Genomic DNA, 11,258 nt, shown 5'->3' with positions numbered 1-11,258 from the left:
TGCCACTGGGAAAGGAAAGAAGGGTTCTTTCTAAAACTTTGTGAAGACGATTTTTTGGGCACATCATTTTCGTTAGCAATTGATTTATTAGATCTAGGCTTGGAGGAATTAGGAGCTGATTTTGGGGCGGACTTGGCAAGGAGGGGTTTATTTCTGAGCTTGAAATTGAGATCCTTCTGAAGATGGGAACTCGAAGAAGAAGAAGAGGAGCGAGGTCTTGAGTTTGACATGGAGGAAAGCAGAAACTTGAGGCAACAGGGGACCGTGGGGAAACGGGACGGGGGCGGGACGGGGGGAGATATTTGACAATGGTCCCCCGTCCCGCTCCATTGTCATCCCTAATAATATCCGGCCTATCCAAGTGGAGCAAAATCTCATTTTTTTCATTATGGCTTTCAAGAATTTCCATTTCATCCTGTTGTACGCTTTAGACATATCCAGTTTCACAGCCATGAATCCAACTCGAACATATCTTCTATTTTTGAGAAAATGCATTAACTCATGAGACAGGATGACATTATTTAGTATTTACCATCTAGAACAAATGCTGATTGATTTTTGTTGATACATTGACTGAGGAAAGGCTTTAACCTATTGACCAGAATTTTGGCTATAACTTTATAAATCACTTGGCACAGGTTAATAGGTCTATATTGCTTAATTTCAGTGGGACAATCAACTTTAAGGATCAAAGAAATGACTGTATGATTAATGGCTTTGAGCATGACACTGTGATGGAGAAAAACACTTTGTCGCCTTATCTCTTTAAATCCTGATAGGATATCAATTCTTTATTTTTCTCCAATCTCATTAATTGCCTTCTCAAGATTGACAAAAGGGGGAAAGCCTCTACTGCTACTTCACAAAAACTAGGCTCCTACCTGTTGAATTGGAGAAAACTTCTTTGCATGACACTATAAAAAAGTTAATTTGAAAATTATTTTTGAAAATCAACACGATTCATAATACGTTTCATCATTTGCGTTAGTTATACAAAAAATGTCGAATGAAATTTTGATTTATAATATGATTCATCATTTGTGTTATAGTTATACAAAAAATATCATATGAAATTAACCAACTTTTGTCGTCTGATTTATCAAATTTTTATTGAGTCATTTTTCACTGTTCAAATATTTGTACAAATTGAATGCCAAAGAAATCAAAAAGAAAAAGTAGTGGCCTGATCAAATGAATTTTTAAATTATAATAATTTAGATATAAATAAATGAAGAGATCAATGGAGATAAATCCAATGGCAAAAATCCTAGCCTTCTTTTTCCGGTATACCTTCCATACCACTGCACCCAAAGTCAGGCCTCGGATACTTGGACATAGTTTGCCATGAATATATGCCTCAAATTTTGGATCAAGAAAACATTTAAGGTTTCAGCTGTCATAGCTTGCGGGTGGCAGAGATGCTTAATTTCACCTGCACTCTCTAACCTTTCCATTAAAACTAGGCCACAGAAAAGTACAAAAATTGTCCTGATTCTTGTTAATAGGTTACCAGCAAAGTAGGATACAAGCTTCATATCTCGTCTCATTGATTCTTGTCTTGAACATGATTCTCCTTCTAGGCGTATATGTTCTTGCAAAGCTAGAGCCCTATTGGATCCAAAGATTTTGAGGAAACGGAGAGTAGTCTTGTATGCAATAGTAAATCCATACCCATTGTGAATTGCCCTTCACAGTACGTCAGAGAATTTTGAAGTACAAAAAGCCAGATTCGACAGATCAAATTTTACACACAAGCTTTCATCTAAATGTGTTGCAATTTCCAAGCTCTCCACCTTCTTAACAGTACTAACATATTCTAAAGGGTAGGCATTATCGGCCAAGAATCACAAAAATTCTAGAGGCTTGAATGAATGTACCAATTATGGATGTGTTCTGAACATTATTGACCTTCGTCCATTGGCTCACTTTGATTATGCATTTGAGATCTCAGTTCACTGCCATCTCGCCTTGACTCCTCGCCTTCTGCTACTCTAGTAACAGAATCTTCAAGTGCCTCTAGGAAAGATGGAACAGTGAAGTTGTCTGCAACAAAGGGCAGTGAATAAGTTTCAAAAAGGCAGAGAGAGATGGCAAGAACTGCACATCAATAGGTCTGAGCATAATGCGGTTTAACTTCACACCACTAGACTTATCTAACATCAATACATAGTAACTTTATTACTGCTGGAATTCCAAAGCTACAAAGTTAGGATTTAAGTACAAAGACATGTCAAAAAGAAAAGGATAAAATACCAAAAAACTTCTTATAGTTTGCTAAATGTTCAATTTAACTCCCTCTGATTTGAAAACCTACACTATAACTCCCTATGGTTTCAACTAAATTGAAAATTGGACGGAAAACATCCAATCTAACGGTTATATGTGATATGTCAATATTGCCCCTATATAAATGAACTCCCTATGATTTGTCGAATGTTCAATTTAACTCCCTCTGGTTTGAAAAATTACATTATAATTCCCTATGATTTCGACTAAATTGAATATTGAATAGAAAGCATCTCACATATGGTAGGAGCAATATTGACATTTCACACACAACCGTTAGATTTGATGATTTCTGTCCAATTTTCAATTTAATCGAAATCACAGGGAGTTATAGTGTAGATTTCCAAATCAGAGGGTATTAAATTGAACATTTGTCAAACCACAGTGAGTTTTTTGGTATTTTACCCGAAAGAAAATCCGTTAGGCAACAATACTCTTCACAGAATGGAAGCTTTCAAGCTGCAAAAGCCGAAGCAGGAGCTGCTACTATATTAAGAAAATAAAAGCTGGTTCTTATGTCTGATAAGAGTAATGGAAAAAAAAAAAGCTGTCAAAATTTCTCACTAGTCAAGTCTTAATTTGCAAAACTTTTTTTGACATTTGACACGTGACATGACACTGCAAAGGAAACAATTTTCTAGAAGAGAATGTTAATTTAATCATCAAAGAATTCGTTATTTGAAATTCTGACCAGCAAAAATGAGAAAAGAGATTCCAACAAGTGGTGTACAACATAAGACACTTTCTCAGTGTTCGTATAGAATGCCTGTGCTTTCATTCAATAACTTCATCCTAATTGGCTAGTTCAGCTTTTGTCATTTAGAAAAATGTTAACAAGGGCTATTGATGAGAAATAACACAGATTGCTTACATTTAGTTGCATCAATGCCAAATTGAGAAAGGTCTACCTGGCCAGTTCGAAGAACCTACAGTGAGCAAGGGGAAGAATTAAAGTCCATCTAAATATCCAAAAAATATCGGAGGGAATAAATGGAGGCCCAAGCAAAGAAAATAAGTAAAAGAACAATTCCTCTTACATAAGTAAACGAATCTACTTGCTGGCGGAAAGGAGCGCTCTGAAGCAACTCCATTAAATCCTCTGCTGTCCAGGTGCCCTGCAAGGTCATAGTTAGTTTCATAGATAAACCATTGATTGGATTAAATATTGACAGCGGATGCCATATTAACAAACCTCAGGTAAATAAGATGCTAGTTGTTGTTCAAGTGGCAGGTCATTTATCAGCGGGAAAATGAATTCAGGCTTCAAAATATCTCCCAATCCCAAGCCTAGAAGAAAAATGAGTTAGAAGACAGGTTCATGGCAATCAAACAAATAAAAGGGATAAAAAACTCTAACTAGATTCATGATATTTAAAAGACCTTTTTAGAATTTTCTTATCTTTTTCTCTATAAAGCCCTGACACTAAAATGAAATACAGTACAAAGCAAGAGTAAAAGACAACTATTCCCATTTGCCATAGATCCCAATCTACTAATAGAAATTACAGTCTTAAACTAATGATACAACTATTGCAATAAGCAGTTTTAAAAAAACTTGCTTTACATATGAGACTAAGGGTTTGTTTGATAACATTAGAAAGTGCTGAAACTGAACTTTTTCAGACATCCAGATGTTTTGAGTGTTTGATAAATAAAAATCCATCTGCTGAACTTGTTATGCAATGCTGAAGTTGTGTGTATTTTTTTCAGCACAATAATCCTAACTGAGTGCTTAATTTTGATAAGAATTAATTGAATTACTTCAACTACCTTACCAAAACTACCCTTATTTGTTAATTATGTTTACAATTCTTATCTAATTAAACAACTCGTTATTCTCTATCCAAGGGTTTTCTATTTCTCTTTTCTCCCTTTTTAATGACTTTCACATCATCTCCATACTCCTCATATAATATATTTCATCTTTCATATTAATTTGATTTAAAAATAAATATTGTCATTTTCATACCTAACAACTTTAAGCTAATTAAATCATAGGTTTTATTTCTTTTTTGGATGAAAAGATATAAGGGCAAAATTGTCAAATTTAACTTATTAAGCATTCAATTATAAATGTTTATCCAACAGTATAAATAGGTTTAACATTAAAATTCAGACATTTATATATTTCTTTCAGTACTTAAAATTCAGTAAATTAATTGTTTTAGTATTCAAATTCAGTTTTATCAAACGAAAACTAAGGGTGCATTTGATAAAACTGAAGTCTAAAATCTAAAATCTGAATCCATTAACTTATTGAATTGTTAAATATTAAATCTAATACATTTGATTGAATATTACATTCAGTGATAAGTGAATAGTTTTATCATTTAATTTTGGAAGCAAGTTTTGCTTAGAAAATTCAATGCCACTTAATTAATTCAGATGTTCAATTTTTGGTTATCAAACGGTTTGAATATGTTAAGATCGGAATCCATTAAAGATGTGTTTGATAAAATTGAAGTTTAAAATTTAAAATCTGAAATCTGAATTCATTAAGTTATTGAATTGTTAAACATTAAATCTAATACATTTGAGTGCATATCACATTCAGTGATAAGTAAATAGCTTATTACTTAATTTTGGGAACAAGTTTTATTTAGGAAATTCCGTGCCACTTAATTAATTCAGATACTCTATATTTGGTTATCAAACAGTCTGAATATATTAAGATCTGAATCCATTAAGATTAATTTTAAGTGCTGAATTGATTTATCAAACAAGGCTAAGTACTGAACTGACTTATCAAACAAGGTGTAAATCTCTTTAAAGCTAAAAGACCAAACAAAATGAAAATTAAAAAAAAAAAGAAAAGAAAACCCTTTTTTGCTCAAAAAAACAAGAAACAGCAAAAGCACCTTTTTGCTCCAAAAATTTGAAATTTGAAAAAGCAAACTTTGAGAAATCTAACAGAAACAGCAAAATGATTTCAAACAACTCGTGTAGCATAAAAGCCCTTTTCCAAGACTCAGCAAAAAATCCATGAACCAGACGTGATTTTAAATACAAATGCTTTACATGCTAACATTTCAATTACACATAACAACTTCAATGGAGCAAAAATTTCCAAAATCTATTCCACCGTATCACAGTTACCAAGTGCATTATTGATCCTTTGGTCTTTTAACAGATCATTAACACATACAGATACATACTTAGCATAGAAAAACAAACAAGTTCTTACCTGCATCTGGATCTCCAGCTTCACCTATGCATCAACCATCAGAGGAGCATTACACAAGAGTTAATACTAATAAAAAGCAGAAGTTCCATGCCAAAAGAACTGCACAAAAGCAGGAGAGTATCACCTGCAGACCCTATGTTACTCAATATTCTCTGTAAATCAGCCAACTTTACTGGTCCCGATGAGGTTACATCACCACTTGCTTCTGCACCCATGCTTGGCCCAACCAAATTTCCAGCCCTACCAAGAATATCACAATAATCATGAGCCAATAGCAAATCCAAAATGCATATTGGAATGTTACAAAAAAATTATAGCTATCAAAATTAACATAAAAGTACATGGAAAGTACACATTAGATTGCAAGATGACAGGAAAAAGTAATGTTTCATCAGTGTAATAACATTAGATTTCATGTATCCCAAGAAAAATTTTTAACATTGCTCCTTGTTAATAAATAACTTTACAAATAAATGCCACAATAATAGTAGTACTAATAAAGGAGACCAAAAATTTCTAAGCAGACAAGAATTCTTCTTTGTAGATCATCATATCTTGGCCTCACAAGAATTACAAAATAGTCCATTTTGTGTAGGAACATGGTAATTTTTCTGTGTACTCTTTACACAGGTGAGCATTTGTGCAGCGACAATGCAGCTTGATGAACCAAGACTCTTTTATGGATGTATGTATTTAACACATCAGTTCATAACAGGATCACTAACATACACAGAAGTGCAGAAATAAAGAATAAGGATACACTTGTTTTAGTGTTCACACAATTAGAACGAATTTCTGATTTCTACTCACTAAATTGATACAGATAATGAGGTTATAGTCAAAATGAAAAGCATTAAGTGTCTCAACAATCAATCCAATGAGTCCATGTTTTCTCACTCCTAGACTTTTCTCATGTTGCTTCAACTAACGAACTGCTTCAAAAAACAGACAGGGCATCAACCCCATGCTAACCTATAAGATGAACATTTTAGTGCTTGTTACAAAACAAGAACAGTAGAAATTCTCCTAGCAATCAAAATTCAAACAGATTTTTGTCATGTTCCTCATCTTCAAGAAGTTACTTGAAGAACACACTTCATCTTGATGCAAAGAAGAACTCAAAGTACTTTCTTCCAAAGCAATCTCTCAGCAACCAAAGCACTGATATAGACAAATAGTTGAATTAAACAACCACCCCAGGTGCCTTGACCTCCATCTGAACCGTTGCATGAACTAAATCAGCTATCCTGCCTTTTGTCCTTTATGACTGGGGCACCAGAAAGTGTAACAACAAGAAATCTTCCTTAAATTAGCAGACTTATGACTACACCACCACATTCTACACTTTTCCATTTGGATGGGGTTTTTTTTTGTTGGGGGGGGGGGGAACCCCTCAAAATCAAGTTTACAGGTAAAACACACAATGGTCCAATTTCTCTCATCTTTCTTGTTAGTATCAATATTCAAAGATACTAATCTTTTTTATACAAAAAGATATTTTATACACAAACCAAAACGTTAAATGGTCTTTTTTGATGCCAGCATTACCTAGATGAAATATCTTCTTCTTCAGCCATGTCTTCAGATGGTTGGGGAACTGAAGCATCAGGTTCCTCCTCACCAGGAAAATCTGACAGATATAAATTCAAATTTCCACCCAGGTCATGCTAGAAATGTAATAATAAACAGGCAACAACTACGGTCACCCAAGAGATGTCAAACAATTTAAAGAGCCAAACCAAAAGAAAAGGATGGAGGAGCACTTTGAATGGATTAAGGTTAATTAGCATAGTTAAAATAACATAAGTGTGATGATAAAGTCTAATATTTCAAGCACCATTCAACCCGTCAAATTCCTCGTACAGTTGCTCAACAAGCCAGAAGTAACTAGAAGAGAAATTGTTCCCATTTGCTAGCCTATCCTGGAGATATGCACTGCTCTACTGGTGTACTCTATGAGGAAAACAAGTGGATCAACAAAGAGCAGGCATGGCTCAAGAAGAAAAGGTAAGACATTAAAGGCGTTCACTGAGTAGAACCAAAGTGATAGCTCATGGAAAGAGAGCAAATAAGATCATAAGAGACTTTGTAATTGAGGTTATTTGTTCAAAGAACACAAATAGTAAGGAATTGACACAACCAGAAGAGCAGAAAGGTATTGCAAAGGATTGAAACTGAAGTCATAACTGACGAGTCATTAAGAAGAACACATACTGTGCATGAAACAGAGAAGCTGGCCGGACATGTGCCAAAATATTGATTCTCATCATGGTAAGTGTCAAGGAGATTTCGAAACAATTTGCGTCCAGCATGGAATTTGCAGTAAAAATAAACAAATATAGAGAATTCAGTACCTAATGGTTGATTGAGGTACAGATTCACTTGGCTACATAGTTGAGCATCATTGTCAGCTTTTGGTTCCTGGAACCAACAGCAAGCAATAAAAAAGATCAGGATACAAAAATATAAAACTGACAACATCCCCCAAAAGCACAAAAAACTAACCTGCATCCAGAAGAATAACTTCCTATCATCTGTCTGAAATTTCAAAATATAGACCCTTCCTGATGATTGACTGACCTAGGTAGTCCAACAAAGGGTGAAGTAATATAATCAGGATCTTATCTCACACAAATCTGTTTAGAAACAATAAAACATTTAAAAAGATGTACCTTTACAAAAACAGCTTCATCCGGAAAGACAATCTGATCCTACAATTATGACTGTTAAAGAATAAAGCTCCAGCAAATCACAAGTGTGCAAGGCTAGAAAAGAGCATTCAAGGGTATTGAGTGTTCAAACTCGTCATCTAGTATACATACAAAGAGGCTTGTTCAAGTAATGCTTCACATTTGATAAAAGAAGGTGGTACTAAAGGGACTCAACTTGGCAAAGTGCAGACATTATCCAAACTTTGTCAAGCTCCAGACTTTGCATCACAGCTGGTACCATAGTAGTTGAGTCTCACTAAACATACATGACTAACCTTCATCGCCAAAAACCAAGTTTTCTACACATGCGCTAAAAGGAGAAAGAGTTGCATACATTTCCCAATTATTTCCAAGTATAAGGAACCTAGTGTGCCATTGTCACACCATATCTTACAAACTATACCAAGCCAAAGCCTGCTATATTCCCTTTGCATTTCATCGAGTTAAAACAACATCAAACCAGTTTCAACATTAATGACCAAGACAAAGAAAGCCATGTAAGATGGCCCCAACACTGTTTTTTATGATTTAGGTCATAGCAACCCTATCAATAAAGGAAATGAAAAGCACAACCATGATCAAAGAAAAGTTGAGCCACAAGATCACCAACAACAGTACTCTTCACAGTACAAAAAATTACAAAGGATACATCTTCAACAACATTGCTTGATCGATCAACCCATTGAAAGTGAATAAGTCCCTCGTCACCCTAAAACAGGCACATAAGAACAGTATCAGAAGGAAATCCACAACTTGAAATGTTAACAAGTGTAAAATCAGCTCAAATCATAGGCTCACAAAAATGCAGACTTCATGGATCAATGCTTTAAAATTCAACCAGACAAAAGAAAAGAGCAAGAGTAGTCTTAAGTCAGTTCCTTGATTCATACCCTTCCTATGCAAACAAGACCTTTACGTGAATCCGGAACAACCTGTGTTCCCTCCATACGCATTTTGCCAGCTCGAAATTGCAACAGAACATCCTGTACAAGAAGAAGAAAAGATATTTAAGTACCAGTCAAATAAAATTACCTAGCATTCCCTCACTTTAGATAAATTGACAAGTCAGACATCAAGATACAACGAGTCCACAGCAATGAATAATTCTTGAACACGACAAATATCTCTCTCAAATCAACTCTACGAGCATAAAGGAGGACAAAATCAAGGCTTTAACTTCCCTTTTCTACATAAATCAACTATGGTCCTCTAGTTTGCCTCATCTTTAAATTTTAACTTTTCCCTTCTGATGTGGCACTGAACTACAATGAAAAAGCCAAGACCAGAGATGCATCATCATCTTTCCTCAACTTTCTCCTTTTGACCTTTATTTAGTCTTATCCTCGTTTTTCCTAATGCTATTTTCATATGCATGATCTTGCAAAATTAATAATCATTGGTCTTGGGCTTTTATATACAACATCATACTCATTGTCACAGCTTCTCTTTAAAGATTACTAGTTTAGGAAGGCAAAGTCTCGTTGGACAAGCAATCTAGCAGATCCCTCATTTTGACAGAATGCAAGCCCCACACACACGTGTAGCACCCAGAAAAAAAAAAAGCACTGTTGATCACCGCAATAATAAATACTATTACAACTGCTAACAAGTAATACTATTCATACTAATGACATTTGAAACCTTGTCATCAGGCATTTGTGGAAAATCTACCAAAAATGCTTCCATTATATTTAATATATTGTCAAGCATGTATCGCCACACATATCGATTCCCCCCTATAGGCTACTTCAGATTCTGTACTCTAGAAGCAAAGAGGAATAGTCTCAGCAGATATGCAATCTAGCAGATTGCCCATTCAACAGAGTAAGCATCTGCACACGCACAGGTAATCAAACAACCAAAATTGAAACTTCGACAATGAGGCCAACAAAAAAAAAATCTCTAGATAAGTGCCTAATACTTGAGGAGGCAGAGATTTAAAACCGAGAGTATTAACTTTCTTTTTGACGAAAACGGAGCTCTGACCGAGAATCATTCATCTTTACCAGATTGGACAAAAAGGAACAAAGTTCTAATTTTTCCCGATTGAAATACAGCATTGTCACAGTAAAATAGCAAGAATTGTGTTCCTTCTTCAAACTCGAATCAAATCATTAAAAAAAATTCCCGAGTTGCCCATCAACATTCAGGCAGAACAAAAACGCATTTACTAAAAAAAAAAAATTTTAACCATGCACATGAATTCGAGCTGACCTGGAGGTGAGGAAAAACCTCTGTAGCTGAAGAACCCATGAATCTGCTAACCTCACGAGCTTCTTTTTCTTCTAATACCTATGCCCACAAGAAAAAAAAGGCTAAAAAAAACCCACCAAAAGAATTAATCAAGTATCACAGGAATATCAAATACTAATACTCAATAGCAAAAAAAAAATTCAGGAAGAGGGCTAGTTTTTAGTTGCCTACAGCCCTCTTTAGGCAAAGAGAAGAAATATTCCAACAAGGGGTCGTCTAGAATAGAAGATTCAAGAAAGGTTATTCGAGCTGCCATGGATACCTGAGAATAAAGAGCTTTGATTGAGACGCAGGGGTTTGGGGGGTTTGAGGAAAGACAGAAGAGCGAGAAGGAATAAGGAAAGAAGACCCCAAAGCGATGAGAGGAACAATCTGGACCAAACCTTAATAGAGATTTAAAATAAATTCCATCTGCCTAATCAAGCTTTCGACTTTTAAGTATATACTAATTAATAATAAATCCCAATTTCTTGGCTAATAAAGACATTTTGACATATAAGTATATACTAATTAATAATAAAAGCCAAAGTGTTGGCCAATAAAACATTTGAAGTTTTGGTAGATATGCATAAACTTTAGGAGTTATTATATAATCCGTTTATATACAATAATAAAGACAAAGAGACGGTAGTTGGGTTAAATATTTTATGTCATTTTTTGAACTTTTAATTTTGCTTTTAAAAGAATTAATTTTTACTCTAACTGCCTAATCACATTTGCTAATACAATCTGCCTGATTCTCCCATAACTTCAATTGTAATTACCAAATTAATTATAACTGTATTAAAGAAAAAAATTACTAATAAATTGCAATTTTTTTCTTG

At 34.5% G+C, this 11,258-nt stretch overlaps 1 protein-coding gene across 3 annotated transcripts; it reads right to left on the bottom strand.

Annotated features, from left to right (window-relative positions):
- Positions 1–1,647: 1,647 nt before the first annotated feature.
- On the bottom strand, positions 1,648–10,841 carry LOC113693876 (26S proteasome regulatory subunit RPN13-like). 3 transcript variants are annotated; one of them, XM_027212630.2, is made up of 14 exons: positions 10,697–10,841; positions 10,396–10,473; positions 9,072–9,164; positions 8,831–8,890; positions 8,143–8,181; positions 7,976–8,050; positions 7,825–7,891; positions 7,019–7,100; positions 5,595–5,710; positions 5,471–5,494; positions 3,479–3,573; positions 3,324–3,401; positions 3,158–3,212; positions 1,648–2,043 (listed from the first exon to the last, which is right to left on the bottom strand). In XM_027212630.2, the coding sequence occupies exons 2-14, from the start codon at positions 10,432–10,434 to the stop codon at positions 1,901–1,903; spliced, it is 966 nt and encodes a 321-aa protein (XP_027068431.1). In that variant the 5' UTR covers positions 10,435–10,473; positions 10,697–10,841; the 3' UTR covers positions 1,648–1,900. The 3 variants fall into 3 exon arrangements, with proteins under 3 accessions (XP_027068431.1, XP_027068432.1, XP_071910093.1); XM_027212631.2 differs by having other exon boundaries at positions 10,396–10,496; positions 10,697–10,834; XM_072053992.1 differs by lacking the exon at positions 5,471–5,494 and having other exon boundaries at positions 10,697–10,823.
- Positions 10,842–11,258: the final 417 nt, after the last annotated feature.

This window comes from Coffea arabica, chromosome 6c (assembly GCF_036785885.1).
Source record: "Coffea arabica cultivar ET-39 chromosome 6c, Coffea Arabica ET-39 HiFi, whole genome shotgun sequence".
In the NCBI taxonomy this organism is placed as follows: Eukaryota; Viridiplantae; Streptophyta; class Magnoliopsida; order Gentianales; family Rubiaceae; genus Coffea; species Coffea arabica.
Note: the sequence above shows the minus strand (reverse complement) of the source record. Positions and strands in the feature narration are given on the sequence as shown.

Bases quoted from the DNA above. Each gene is read 5' to 3' on its own strand.
- LOC113693876 (XM_027212630.2), bottom strand. From the start codon at position 10,434: ATGGGTTCTTCAGCTACAGAGGTTTTTCCTCACCTCCAG. The intron at 3,213-3,323 runs GTAAGAGGAATT...TGCTCACTGTAG, and splicing joins AAGTAGATTCGTTTACTTAT to GTTCTTCGAACTGGCCAGGT. The intron at 2,044-3,157 runs GTAAGCAATCTG...CCTTTGTTGCAG, and splicing joins TGGCATTGATGCAACTAAAT to ACAACTTCACTGTTCCATCT.